The 15,915-nt window shown below is 35.0% G+C and overlaps 1 protein-coding gene across 6 annotated transcripts in view; it reads left to right on the plus strand.

The window, feature by feature from the left end:
• Positions 1 to 15,915, plus strand: part of CDH10 (cadherin 10) — a 103,564-nt gene that overhangs the window by 35,501 nt on the left and 52,148 nt on the right. For all 6 annotated transcript variants that reach the window (XM_026842155.1, XM_026842151.1, XM_026842149.1 and 3 more), the window contains one exon: positions 3,149 to 3,526. In XM_026842155.1, the coding sequence (XP_026697956.1) occupies positions 3,296 to 3,526 (231 nt within the window). In that variant the 5' untranslated portion in view covers positions 3,149 to 3,295. The remainder of the gene's footprint in view (positions 1 to 3,148; positions 3,527 to 15,915) is intronic.

A 15,915-nucleotide genomic window follows, 5' to 3' on the forward strand; every position in this document is an offset into this window, starting at 1 on the left:
GGAGTTGCAACGAAAAGAAAAAATATTCTAAGTTCTGAGAGATGTAGAAATTATTAACCTGTGGAAAGTAGTGAAATGATTAGTAGCTTCAGGGGTCATTGATCCATCTCATCCATACCAGATATTGTTCTAAGAATACTCATTAAAAAATAATTCCAAAACAAAAACCTGTATAAACAAGAGCAGAGTTGAGCATAATGTTCCTCTGTAGTAAGTTTAAGGTAATTTAGATAATATTACACAGAAATATGGAACCTTGCATGTATTTGATAGTTTTTAGATAGCTTTATTTTTTTGTTTGTTTGTTTTTTCTGTTTCCTTTTTATCATGACAAAAAAATGAGAAGTGATCTTCTGGAAGAAGAGGTAGAGAGAGATTTGAGGATATACACTGGTGAAAGAGTTTAATTTCAAACTGTTTAAACCTATTTTAAACTATTTCAGTTCTTTTAAAAAAATACTTGAAGCCAGCAAAACTATTACAATTCTTCTGTGTTCTCAGGCCCTTTTCTAAAATAAGATTTTCACCAAAATGTAGACACTTTCCAATTAGTTTTCTAAAGAATTAAAGAAACAGATCATAAATTTATCTTCCTCTATTGAATGTTGCAGCTCTGGCAGGGTAGCACAGAACCCAGATATGCAGTGTATTACAGACCTGGGACTTCTGTATGTTTTCTGTAGTTATATATTAAAAGGTTTCTTTCATCTAATTCTCTTCAAACATTTCCTTTATTCCATTCCTTTTACTTGTTATTAGTTCAGTCTGTTTTTTTTCTTTTTTGCTAGTTTATTTTTAAAGGTAAATGTTATTGCTTTAGTGTAGATTACTATCAGACTCCTTACATTTAAAGTGGGAAGCTGAACTCCAACAGGAGTCTCAAAGGAGGGAAAAGACCTTGCTGGTACATACATGCATTAAGCAGTCATGCTTGCCAAGTCCATGTGCATTAGCTACTTTTATTACTCTAACAAATTTCATCTGAGCTTTCATTCTGGTGACCTAATTTAACAAGAAGGAAATTCAGTAACAACCCCTAATATTGAAGGACTATTTCCCAAGAGATATTTAACAACACTTCTACATCAAATAATAATGTGTGATTAATGGAATATAGATATTGATGGTGACAGGAAGGAAAAAAAAAATAATCCCAGACCAAAAAAAAAAATAAAATTACCTTCTTTTCAAAAAAAACCCAGCAATCGCTTTCCAATTTATAGGAAAAACTGATAATATCCTGAAGAGCTAATTTCAAGTTTGAAATGCCTTTGGTCTTTGAGAAGAAACATTTCTAAGTATCTGAGAATAAATCATAGCCCTCCTCTCTTACTCAGTATACATTTGTTTCAAAAGAATGTAAATAACAGTTGTGACAAATAATTTCCAAGATGGAGGACATCGCCAGTTTGCACATGCTGATATAATTCAGCACATTTTATTAGTGGTTTACATTAGAATAGTTTATTCTAGTATTTAGAATTCAGACATCAAGTAAATGTCAAAATTTTAGGAGAAAAGAAGTGGTAGAAGAAACAATACATAACCTGGTGTTTATTTAAACAAATGAAAATGAACACCTGAGTTACTGTGAACAGCCTTTGTGCTGAAGTCCTTGAAAGCAGTGGCTTTGAGAAGTACTTTAGACTTCCACATTTTGAAGGAGAAGGAAAAACATTCTCTGAGACAAATTAACTCTGAATACAAAAGTTGGTTCCTGAACTGAATCTGTTAACACAAACACACACATGCACGCAGACAGAGTTAACTGTAAGTAATCACTACATTTCATAAGCTTTCTACTCTAAACCCCTGACATATTATTGCAAACTCTTTTAATCAACACAGGCTTACTGAAAATATCTTAAGTAGAACATCAATATCAAACGGAAACACAGAAAGAATTTCTGGAAGTTATACATAGCTCTACTTCAAAAAAAAAAAAAAAAAAAAAAAAATTATTTAAATAAGAGGACACATGGGATTTTTGTGGGCAGTAATGTTATCTATCTATCAAAATCAGAAAAGTGAAGAAAAAACAACCCAAGCTTTTTACTACTTGAGTTTTGTGCCACGTGTATAGGAATATACAAGGAAGGAACTGCAACCACCATCCATGCATTTTGTTTTCTGTAGGCATGCTAAAGAAAAAACCCACCCTGATTAAAATTTGCAGAAACTATACCCTATTGAGAAGACAAAGAATAGGTTTTCATGATTTACTGAAATAAGGAAATATTAATGAATTACTGACATTTTCATGAATTACTGAAAAACATTACTGAATGATGTCACTAACAAAAATCGTTACTCTATAAATGCTTGAACAGAAGTAAAGTGAAGAGAACCTGGCTAAATTTGTCTGGCTGGAATAACATCTCATCGTTCTGTCAGAAGAAGGAAAAAACTAAAAAAAAACAAAACAAAAACAAGACCCCCCCAAAAAAAAAAAAAAAAAAAAAGACGAAACAAAAATGAGTTAAGAGAGGCTTGTCTTTTGTTATTAATTTCAGTACTTTCCAAAATCAGTTATTCAGGCTATTTGCAAGAGACCCTTATTTTTTAAATAGTTCCTAAATTTTATGGCTAAGTTTCCATCAGTTCATATTGCAAGTTCATCTAAAGAGGTTTTTCTATTTAAAAGTTCACTTCTTGTCATGTTGTATTTCTTCTGATGCATGTGATGTTCTCTTTTACGATTTCAAATACCCTGGAGAACTAGTGTTTTACCATTTCCTCATTTCTAAAACTACTTTGTGTTAGCAGTAAGATTAATAAAACACTGGAAAGCTTGTAAGTCAAATTGGGTGGAAAAGATTTGAAGTAAAAGCAGAAGTATTTAATATGTAAGTTTTGGTAATATTAATCCCCCAGTCTATAGAAAGAACACTTAAAAGTTTCTAAATTGAAAGTCTTTCATGGAGAAATGATCTCAGGGCACTCTTTCTTAGGAAGTGTTTTGACACCAGCTACCTAACATATCCACAGTGTACTACTCCCTGTCTGGATAACCTTTCTATTCCTAACTAGGTTGTTTTCTATGTCATCATGTTTTTTTTTTATCTACAGGGTACAGTAGCAGGGGATGTTGGACGCTAAGGAGTGAATGCATTTTAACTTACGTGGTCTCTTCTCTGTTTACTTTCAGGATTTGATTATTATGTACAGTTCAGAGATGAATTGCTGGAACCTGTTTGGCTGCATCAGCAAGTAGAGACATAAATATCAAGTCAAGAAAAACAAAACTGTAGACTCTATTGCTGACCAGCTTGAAGAGCAGCAGCAGCAGAGAACTATGACAGTACAGCAAGTCCTATTACTTCTGCTGCTCTGGATGTGGCTGCCACATCCCTGCCATACAGAAATGCTATTCAGAAGGACTCCTGATGTCAGACCCAAAAGCTTTGGAGGACGTACATCAGGGCATGATGGAAAAGCAATTCATCGTCAGAAGCGAGGCTGGATGTGGAACCAGTTTTTTCTTTTAGAGGAATACACAGGATCTGATTATCAGTATGTAGGCAAGGTAGGTTTCTCATTAAGATTTCTGTATAGTTGTCAAATTTACTTATCTTTCTACAGAGCCCTAAGTTTCTATGTTTCTAATACATAAGAAGCAGATTTCCAGGCAATATTTATATATATTTTTTGTCCTGTTAAAATCACTAAATTAATGTTGCTAGTTAAAGTTATACAGAAATAGATGAATGAAATAAATTAAGATATCTTTGATAAATTTATTTGCATTAGCTAATCATTTCTATCAACAGCCCACTCAGTATCTCTTCAGTGAAAAAATATTTTATAATTCATTATAAAAATCTTTTTCAACTCTTTCTCTTTGAATATTTTATGTTTCACACAAGATAATGCTTTTTTTTTTTTGTGCTTATGTCTGAAAAATGCAACTTATTTTGAAGAAAAAAAAAAAATTCTTCGTTTTTAACTCTCCATGAATTTCAATAAACTGCAATGAGTAAAATTTGTTAACAACTGTGTGATAGAAATTAGTTGGTTGGGAAGTAAACTAAAACAGAATTCAGAATAAGTGCACATATGACTGTATGGCTTGCTAGATGCATGCATAAAGGACACTGGAAATTTCCTTTAAATTATTTTCAGTTGACCCTTATGTTTTGCCATGTGATTTATTGAAAAAATATCTAACAATTAATGCCACAATAACATGCAAAGAGGTACAGGGAAATAACTCAAAATGGTAATTTGCTTGAAAATACAAGTCTGTATTAGCAGTAATGGCTACTAGTTAGCACCAATGGTTGGTGATAAACACAGAAATTTAATTTTTTATAATACAGATTTTAATTTTTTACATGTTTTATTGCAGAGCAATACTTTTTGAAGATCACAGAATAGCTGAGGTTGTAAGGCATCTCTGTAGATCATTTAGTTCAAACCCCCCTGCTCAAAGCAAGGTCACCTAGAGCTTACTCAGGACTATGTCTGGTCAGATTTTAAATATCTCCAAAGGTGGAGACTCCACATTCTCTCTGAGCAACCTGTTCAAGTGTTGGACCACCCACTCAGGAAAAAAAAAAAAAGGTTCTTCCTATATTTAAAGGGAATTTCTTGTATTTCAATTGGTGCATATTGCCATGGGCACCACTGAAAAGAGACTGGGTCTGTCTCCATCACTCCTTCCCATCAGGTGTTTATCTACATTAATAAGGTCCCTGCTGAACCTTCTCAGTCTCAGCCTCTCCCCATATGAAAAATGCTCCAGTCCCTCGATCAACATAGCAGGCTTTTGCTGGACTCTCTCTAGCAGCTCTATATCTCTCTTCTACTGGGGAGTCCAGAACTGGACACAGTATTCCAGATGTGTCTCACCAGGACAGAGCAGAGAGAAAGGATCATTTCTCTTGATCTTCTGGTGGTGCTTTTCCTAATGGAGCCCCGAGTGCTGTTGACTTTCTTTGCTGCAAGGGTACATTGCTGACTCATGGTCATCTTGCTCTCCACAAGGACCCCAAGGTCCCTCTGTAAAGTTGCTTGCAGGCCAGTTGGTCCTCAGCATATACTGGTGCATGGGATTATCATGGTATAAAATGTTTTCTGAAAGGATTAAGAATGTTGGGTGGTTTGAGAAAGGAAATGTTTATTAAAATTTACAAAAACTAAATACTAAGTAAAAATTTAAGAGCACAAAATTATGAATGAGTGAACTGCCTTTTTATTTCCACTTTTATTTGTTTCTTTGGGACTGTAAGTTTAGCATTAGCATTTGAATGATACATCCATTTTCAAGGCATGTTGAGAGCATTTTAAATAGTCCCTATATTCATTTCATACACTTATTAAGTGTAAAGTCATGACTTCCAAGTGTTCCAAAGTATCTAGGCAGGCTCCTCTGTCCAGGTCTGGCTCATAGCTTATGAATATTGATCTTGCCCACAAAGCAGGAAGTGTCACTGTATCAAAACACTATGCTATTATATTTGGAAGTGTATTGCTCCTAGAAGCCCCAGGAAATAAAAAGTTTAACAAGGAACTCTGAATTTCAAATTATTTAGGCTCCTTCAGAAACGTTCTGATTTTTTATTTTTTTTTAGTGCATTATTTCTGAATATTTATGATTCTAATCATAAAGTGTGAGTGGTGTTCCTTAATTTTCTTCCAGTCGAGTGAAGGAAGACTCTTTAGAGGTAAAATGGTTAACATTTTTATAGGGTAATCCATCTTAATTAGAAAAAAAAGAGAGAATGATCTTAATAAACGCAGAATTGCTTTGGTTGAGAGAAAATACGTGTTTGCAAATGTGAAGTGATGAGTAAAGATAAGTAAAATGGCAAATAAAGAGTAAAGAACTGAGAAGAAATTTGAGGAGCAGTTAAGATTGCACTTTCACCTTTTCCTCTCTGCTTAGAGCAATAAAGTTGTTAAACTGAGCAAGCAAATTTCAAATTAACTTGAGTATAGAAAGTTGCCTATATTATTTCTTGACAAATTTGGGAAAAGTGCAGAAAACACATGCAAAATTAAGAGTATCATAGAATTGAATTTGTACAGGGAGAGTTTTATACTAAGGAAGCAAAAGGAAACTAAGATTATATGTGGAGCTAAAAAATTATTATGTTAATTAATATTGTTAATTAAAATAATTAATAATAGTCCAAATTCTTTAACTATTATATATAAAAAAAAAAAAAAATTAAAATCATAGTACATAAATTTTAGAGTAACTATCACTTTTCCTTGATGTTGCACTTACATTTCCAAAGGCCATCTGTGTTTTATAGTCAAAATATTTTTGGATGTTTCCTTTTATCTGATTTTATCCAAAGTCGGCATGATTTGGATAGATAGATGACATAAAATGCCACTTTCTTGTTAATTTCTTTGCAACATGTTTGGAGATCATATTTGGAAATTCTGTGAGATAGTAGGAAAGCAACTTAGAACTCAATGATTTGTAGCCAGTGACTAGGAGAGAATGTTTATCACGGAGAGGTTTCAGTCAAAAATAAGCACTAAATGTGATTTTTAACAGTGAAAATAATAGTTAGATGACAAATGTGCCAGTGAAAGAATTACCAGAAATTCCAAAACTGAGGCTACCAGATTCATCTGGATTTGTGCTTTACAACTGCTTGGGTTTTAGGCTCACAACTGATATATTTTTTTCTTGTTTCTCATCCTGGATCTTTACATCTGTCGAGGGAGCTTGAAAACTGCTGAATATTACTCTTGAAACCAGGTCTACAATTCACAATGCAATTTATGCCTTCACTTATTCACTGTTTAAGTTGGCTTGAGAATGTTCTACTAGAATAATATGATGGAAATGAGGTTCAGTAAATGAATGGGATATGTAATCCAGTAACAGCTGAGGAGTTCCTTGTTTAAATCACATGCTTGTGAAATGGTGGCAAAATGCATATTGACTGATTATGGATATTCACTGGTTGTTTCAGGTCAATATTTATTATTATGATAAGAAAGGATGGTCATCCTTTCCTTCATGTAATACACAGTATCCTTAGGGTAGAAATCAAAATGATGTAAATTAATTCTCTATATGCAGAACCTCAAATAATAATTACAACTGTAATTTTTAGTAAAGGTTGAAGCCATAAAGCAGTGTGAGAAACCAGCCCTATATATGTATTACAGAATTTATCTTCCAGCTATCTTTGCAAAAATTTACTAGAAGACAGTAATTCTGAGACAAGTACTTTTCCCAATTTCAGATGAAAGGATATTTAAAAAGAAGCTTAAACCTCATATCAGAAAAGCCATTTTATTCATATTTGGGTTTAGACTAATGGTTAATACTTCCTTTATGTCTTGTTCTATGCAGAAAGTGTATGTAGGCTTTATTATTCTTTCTTAACATATGGAAAACTGATTAATAATTTTTATTTGCTTTTGTTAGTATCTAGTTTTGAGGCTCATTTATCATTTTTCAAATAAATTGGTGCAATTACAAAGTATTATGCATTTTCAAAGTTGTTCTGAAAAACTTCAGTTTATTTTGAGTAAATCTGGAAAAAATGTTTTTCTTTTAAATCAAAAAATTATACTCTAATAGTTGTCACCTAAAGGAAGCACTACTGTGTACCAGAAGCGTCTTAATACATAGTCATTCAAAAATAAATTTACAAATACATTCTTCATCCAAAATAGAGTTTATTATTTCAGCAGATCTTGGTGGGTGGTTTTTTTTATTCTTGCAAATATTTTTCCCACTCTGTTTTGAAATAGTGACTTTTTCCAGCAATTTTCATCACAGTAGTTTTATTGAGTAATCAACTGACATGAATTTTTCAGTATTTTGAGCAACTGAATTTCTTAATTGCACTGTAGTGGGTTTTAGTATCTTCAGAGATAATTTATCATATATTTGCACATAAATTCATATATAATTTTGCATGTGTCATATTAGAACTGTTACTAGAAAGGATTATCCTGGTAGTATTCATAATTGTGTGCTTCTAAGCAAAGGACATCCATTATCTTTGATGGTGTAAAGGGCAGAACATGTCAACTTCACTTAATTCCTCTCAGTTCGAGAATCCCAACACAGACAGGATTCTGAGAAAAGGACTTGGAGTATTAGCAATATATATGCATACATGACACAGTTTCAAGAACAGTTGCTGGTTTGTAGCCTGTCATTTTCTTTTAGTAATTATTTGTGTCTATTGATAGTGTGGGTAATATACCACAGAACTGATACCTGAAGGAGGGTCCCACATATTTAACTGGATAAAGACTGAAAGACAGCTATCCCAAAAGTGGCATTGTTTTAAAACACCTCAAGAGTAGTGTGTAACAGAAGTGTGAATGGAATCCAGGACAGCATACCACCTAGTCATAAACATGTAAAGTAGGGAAGCCTCAAATGTTGCTTGTACTCTAGTTAAAGCTATATGTATTGGAATTAAATACATTGTTTTAAGTTAGTATTGCTAGTATTCCATCCTATTGCTTAGTATTTTTAGTATTGCTTCGTATAGTCCATAATCCAGTGAAAACTATTTTACGTAGAATTTGACAACAGAAGTAAAAAGATGCATTTTCATGAAAGTCCATGCTTTGTCAATATAAAAGCATATAAGAGCAGACATGCATAGAGCTGTTGTTGAAGAAACAGTCCATTTTAAAGAAAGACTAAACAAAACAATTTTTTGAAAGAAACGGAAGACAGAAACTGTTCTGGGCAGGAATTTTGAATGGACTTCTCTTTTTGATGAAGAAGCTACCAAGAATATTGATTCTGGAGAGGGTAATATAAAAGAGCATGTTGTCTTCATTTCAAAGGTTTTGACATAATGTGGGACAAAAAAAAAAAAAAAAAAAATTACAATGAAGTGTTGCTGTTGTAGTGGTAGGAGGAAGACTTACTAAAACCTTTTAAAAACTTCTGTATTTTGACTCCTAAAGAGTGTTTCTACCATAATTTTTTGTTTTGTAAAGTCATTTTGTGCAATGAGAGACTAGAGAGTAGGATTTTTAATTAAAAGTGCTCATATGCAGGCTTAATATTTGGTGTGTCTCTGATTGAGCGTAAAATGCCTTCCCTTTCAGGTGAAGGGAACCCAGCTCTGTGGCACTGAAGTTCTGTAGAGGTTGATTTTTCATCTAGAGCAGATTCTTGTGATAGGGATCTATAAAGAAGAATCTAAAGGGAGAAAAGATATTCTGCAAACTGAATAAATTAATTGTGATCTGCCATGTCTAGGACTCAGCTGCCAAGGTGAAAGAGGACAGCTTATCCTTTAATAGTTTCGACTTGGGATTTTTTTGGTGTAACTCTAGTGGATGGAAAAAGCAAGTTGTCCACAGCTATGCAACTTCAGAAATCTTATTGAAGACACTGCAGTGTAGTGAAATCAACATTTGAGGGACAACAAGATTTAGAAATTTATTTTTTTCTCTGCAAGACTTAACACATATGTAGTGAAGAGGGTTATTTCAGGCATCAATTTATGGCAAGGATATGAAAGCTTGCTTTAGGGGATACAGGTGTGGGCTCCTAGATATTTCAGTACAGGTCAAGATTGTCAGAGTAAAACACATTTCAGTTTCTTTTCTTTTGAAGGACTGGTTCTTTTCTACTTTTTCTTGTAGTGCAGAGGACAGGAACTATGATGGTTTCTCAAAACACATGGTACAACCTTTGTTTTTTCATAATATCAGTGGTATCAAAAACTTCCTGTAAGATTGTCCTGGAAGCTGATTGATTCTCAGTTGGCGCTGAGATGAAACTTTTTCTCAAACTCTTTTGGGATCCAGCTTAACAAGGAGTTTATGACTACAACTGGTTAGATTCATCATTTACCTTAAATTGAAGTGTACAGAGGGTTTATATTTTTCTGTTTGCAAAAGGACTATTCCGTTGGAAGCCTCTGTGTATGTTGGAGCGTGTGACTTCTTGCTTCATTAAAGAGTAGCAGAAGATACTGGTGGCTGACCTGGCTGAATAGTATGTTTTTATTCCCATAGAGAATGAAGCATTTGTTAGCTACTCTACTGGATGTATCCCTATGTCATGCCCCAATTTGTTGGGACCATGACTCAATTTGCTCATTCCAGGGCCAGGATTAAGGTGAAATGACACCAAGGATTCTTTGATTCACAAAACTCAATTTTTATTCACTCACAACAGATATTTGGTATGAAACCTTGTCAGTAAGCCATGTAACCTCTGCAAGAAGCAGTAAACCTCATAACACTGACAAACCTTACAACATATACCGACTAGTGTCAGATCTTAAAACAAGCCACAATAAGCCTTAAACATGCCCTGATGAGCCTTGGCTTGTATGTAGGGATACAAGGATAGAGAATGGGAGATAAAAGGAGAGAAAGAGAGTGAAAGAGAAAGACAAAGAGGAAGATTTCACCAGTCCTGGTTCCATCGTTAGTCCTGTTCCAGAGAGGTACTGCCACCTGGGGCTTTGACTCATGTCCTCTTATAATTCCTTGCCCCTCCTCCAGGTGGGCAGTTGGACTCATACTGTTAATTCGCATCATGTGCAGTCTACACTTCTGGAATTCTCCTTGGTTTGGTACATGTGTAATTCATACCTTCAGATTCCTCTGGAAATGTGTTGGTGGGCTTGGGGATCGTTGAGGAGTTACTCCCCCCTACACGCAGGTATGACCATTGTCTGACCTTTCCTTTTTGCATATGCATCATGAAAATGGCGTCTCTATTGGTTCTTTACAGAATCACTCAAGATAATGAAGTTCAGCCCCAGAAAAATGTGGTCTTACCTCCTCATGACCCTCTCCTCTTGCTGAGTATTCCTGCCATTACCTGTACAGCATATACACAGTTTCCTTTACCAAAGTTCTTTATTGGATCTTTGAGTCATTAACTATGGTTTCATCAGACTGTCACACCCTACATGATACTGAGTTTTGCTGGATGACACAGGATATAATTAACAGACAGTTGTTGAGGAATGCATTGTAGCATCCACCAGTCTTTTAGTGAACACTGAAGAAGCCACAGTTGTCATGTGCCTGAAACCAAAGCGAGATACACTTGTTCAGAGGCTGTGGATTTCCAGCCCTGAACAAGTCTGTTCATGAGTTTCTTAAAAGCGTTGCCTGGTAACAAGGGAAGAGGGGTTAAGTCACTTGGGTAGGGTATACTGATGGCATACTCAACCCAACTGCTTAAGGCAATGATCCCCAGTGTTCAAATTATCTGATTATAACTTTGCTCAGATGTACCAGGCACTGTAAATGAAATACTGAAGTGAGCATTCCCAGTTGCCTCTTTAGATTGACAAATCTTGGGAAGGTTGAGGAAGAACAGAAACCTACAGTGAAACTCCAGGTGAAACTCCAGTTCTTCACAGTGAAATAGTACTGGAATGGATTACTGTTCTTTTAGACTTTTTTTTTTTTTTTTTTTTTTTTTTTTTTTTAGTGCAGTCTACATCCAACAGAGCTGAGGATAGATGTTCCAAGGCAGTTTTTGCCTTCTTGGGGAGCTCAGTGTCAGTATTTGTTCTGTTAAGGAGAGATGCTGGATGTATTGAATGTGTCTCTGTTTAAAATCTGCCCTTAAAGGTCAAACAGGCAGACTGCTTTGGGGTTGTGCTTTTTCTCTAAAATGGTGAAGTCAGTAGGACTGTTCATTCAATCAGAAACACCTAGCACTGCAAGAGACATGTTTCATAAAACCAGTGGGGTCTCATTAGGAGCTGGTATCTCAAACTATCAAGTGAAGTATTAGAGGAGATACAGCACGCATAGGTCAGAAAGAAAGAAAGGAAGGAAGGATGGATATAGTCAAGGATAGCAAAATTAATCAAAAAACCCTAAAAAGATGAAAAATTAGCCTAACTAACAGTGGCGTCATTCAAACTATAGCTTAGAAGAGATCTGTTTTCACAGAACTGAAAGGTAGTGTGTCCTATGTATTTATTATTGTATGACTTGGACACAAGGAAAAGAAAGAGCATGCCAATGACTGTATGGGTGCCACTAGGGAAAACAGTCTGGCTAACAGTGCTAATCAAGTTGTAATCAAATGGATTACCAGCTGGTATTCTTTACCAGCTGGTATGGTGAAAAATGGGGGAAACATCACAGTTCCAGGTTTGTATCTGCATCAGATTTTCACTGGCCATGAAGTCTGTGCCAGTTCGAGGCTCACATCACATATCCACTCATAACTAGTTGCCAGAAGACCTTGAGTCACATGCAAGTCATGCCCTGGTGAACACAGTGAACCATAGTCCTAAGAAGACACAAACCACTCTCTGAGACTCCAAGACTCCAAACATAGAAGTGAAGCAAAGCACATAAAAAGAACTGTAAGACACGAACTTGCTTAGGTAGACATAGCTATGGCTTAGATTGACATATGTAAATGTGCTTGTAGACAATAGCTTGAACACTAAGCTTAGTCCAGGACCTTTTTCACTTCTGTGGTTAGAGTGTTATACATACTTTGTATAATTTTAAAAGTCATGATAACTGGAAGAGTTATAGTGAATGAAGTGGCATATCATCTCTAAAAGTTATATTTGCTTATCTTTCAAGCTAGTTGGATAGTCTGTTCTTATTTCTCCTTGGACCATAAGTATTATACTTAATAAGTTTAACACTAGTAAACAGAAGTTTAACACTGTTAATGGTCTTTAACTGAAATTCAAAACATGGAAGCTGAAATAGATTCTGAAAACATGAGATTGTTTAAATTTTTTTTCTTTTTTCACCAAATATCCAATAATAGAGAGGGTCTTAAATGATCTCAAGAGCGAGATTAAGACGCAAGGTCAGATGCCACACAAACCTTGTAAGATTTTTTTAACAAAATAACTGATAATAGTGATAGGACAGAAGGGAAAATAATGGAAAAGTCAGAACACCCAAGCAAGCAAACAAAATAGATGCAGCAAGACTAGTTACCACCACCACGAGTCTAACAGTGTTCTGTTGGTCCAGTCCCAGTGTGGGCAATGGAGAGAAAGCAAGCAAGTGAAAAGCTTCAGCAGATGATAGAGAGAAGGCAAACAAAAAATTACTGCAGGTGAGATTCTTAGCCAGAGAGGAGCACACAGCCCTTTATCCAGTCTCCACCACTAGTTCACTCCTTGCCACAGAGCTCATTCACAGATTCACTGCCCCGTGTCTCCCATGTGCACATGCCCAGATGTCCTATACGGTAACATAATTAACTCATGTATATTAAAACTGTTTTTTGTAATTTCTTTTCCTATGTGTCAACAGATCTCTGTACTGTAGAATCATACACAATACTCATATTTAATTTCAATCTGCTATGACTGCTGCACAAATAACATTTTCAAAACAGTGTAGGGGTTTTACTTCATGATTTTCTACATCCATCTAATTGTTCTCATGTCCCTACCCCTTATGCAAATACTTTACAAGTCTACTCAGAAACTAATGCAAATATGAGTAGGGATTAGTAGCTGAATATTTTTTCCTCTTTTTTTGTCAGGTAACTGGAAGCTACATCTAATGGTGTTCAGTGCTACAAGGCTGCATGGTAAATGCAAGGCACTGGGCATGTATAAAAGTTTTAATGAAACCCTGCTAGTTTTTATACAAGAGCCAAGAAGATTAATTTGACTTCTCCATTTTACTTTTTTTTACACATTGATACTTGAGTGCAAGCCATTTATCAATTTGATGAGAAGTGATAATGAGACTGAGTGGTCAACATGGTCCTACTAGTCACTGGGATAGGTTTCCTGCCACTGCCTTTCTCAGTCTCTGAGAAAATAATTTTAAAATGTGTATATGTGACTTAGTTGTTTTTTTGTGGTTTTTTTTTTTCCTAGAATAATCCCAATAGCAGTGGTCTTCCATTTTAAAGCTAATCTCTAAAAGAGACAATTCCACTCTGTGCAAGCACAAAGTGCAATAGCATCAATCAGTTGTTGGAAAGACTTAGGGGGAAGATAGTCTAAGTTATGGGCATCCTTCCAGCAGGTGTAAAATCACCAGCAAGATGCATTTTGCCACCTTCATGGAGAATAGTTATAACTCTCTTGGGAGGTTTCCAAACTCAGAGTTTATACCTGGTTATGCGTTGCACTTAAAATGGCATCATGCCTCAGAATAGTTTAAGAAATGGGAACGTAGTTTAGTCTGAACTCTCCAATTCCTTTTAGTTCAATTTATCTTTCAATTTAAAAATTGTACCTGCTTGTCCAAAAAGGAAGAGTTGATAAAACTGAAAAGATTTCTATTCCAATCCATAGCTCAGGAAAAGTAGAGTCCAGTTCATCACAGTACATTCATTCACTCAAGGAATTAACATAATAGAAAAGGGAACTTTAGAAATGTTTGACCTACACCTTGTTTGAAATGATAAATGTATAAATAGCTAACAGTTTCAACAGAAATTCAAAAGCTGATGCTTTGGGGGCTTTTTTTTTTCCCCTCTCTTGATTTTTTATTTTTTAAATCAGATGCAGATAACCTTTTAAATATCCTATATACACAGATAGCAAGGAAGAGCCTGGGGGATAATACTGAGGGAAAACTGGTGACTTGCAACAAAATACCCATGAGGGAGAAAGCTCTAAGAAGTTAAAAGTTGATGTTTACCCTTTTAAAATGTCTTCTGGCTGGAAGATTTTCCTTACCTTTATGAGTGTCTTTGTCTTTGAAGATAATTTAAAATAATCTGAAACAAAAAGGCTGTAACACCAAGATCTTTCAAACCCTCCAATGCCTTCTGTTTTGAGGCAGTATGTAGCTCTACAGTCAATGTATCTGAAGTCCCTGGCATACAGTAGGATTTGTTTCAGGAGTAAACAAACATAATTGTCGAACTTTGGAGTGTTACTTCCTCAAACTAAATTATTTATTTTTCCTGATTCTTTTAATAGCTATTTTCTTGAGAGTGTTAAATGAGAACTGGACCACTGAGGGGCAAAAATTGCCCTTTAATTTGACAATAGTTTGGTCTATAGAAAATGTGCAACCACAGGTAAGTTCATACACTCTTCGAGTCTGAGAAGATGTTTTCATTTCAAAGATCCAATTCACTGACCATCCAGTTGTCTGAAACACAGGTGCAAGGTACCTTACATGTCTGAACATTCCTAGCTTAGAAAGGCATTAATGAATATTCAGTTGGCTTGCATGCTAAAAGGCATGTCCAAACCAACTGTATGAATAGATCTAGATGAAAAACATGAGCTGAAATAGTGAATGTTATGTTCTGGGATGTTCATGATATTGTAGTTTTGAAAACTGTGTAGTTGCAAAGGTTACTGTCTGCACCGTAAGACTCAGATGGCTGGGCACACAGCCATCCAAGAATATGTAAGAATTGAAGAAAACATCACTGCCCAATTGCAATTCTCTTCATATCTTCTGTTCCTCTTTCCCTAGCTGTAGAAAAGCCTTGTCTCTTTATATTTCCTTATACTCTGTGCTTTTCTACTATTTCCTACATCTGTGGTCATCATTTCAGCTATGCTGCCTGGATTTAGCATTATTCTTTTACACACAACGCAAACCCACACATTTTTATTTAGGTCATATTTTTCTTGGGTCATTTTTATTTAGGCAAAAGTGTAGGTGTTCTCTCTGTTTCTGATCTTTCATTCCTTCAAGCCTGGCTTTCCTTTCAACTTGCTTACATATATATATCAAAGCAGTGGTGGGAAGACATGAACATACTAACTTTCCTCTTGATATAAGTTCAGGGTATTCATACTATCCTTCACTGCCAATATTTTGGTGACTTCTGGTTTTTATTGCCCAAATAATGGTTGTCCTTTCTTAATAATTCTCAAGAATATTATGTTTATTAAGATAACAAGGTTGGAAATAGAGGTTACTTGATTTGAAATGTTTTAGGATGTGGTGACAAAAAAACCCGATCTGCAAACAGTCCAACCAAAAAAAACAAAAAAAAACAAAACAAAAAAAAAAAAAAAAAAA

This window comes from Athene cunicularia, assembly GCF_003259725.1.
Source record: "Athene cunicularia isolate RWA chromosome 2 unlocalized genomic scaffold, athCun1 chr2_part1, whole genome shotgun sequence".
Taxonomy (NCBI): Eukaryota; Metazoa; Chordata; class Aves; order Strigiformes; family Strigidae; genus Athene; species Athene cunicularia.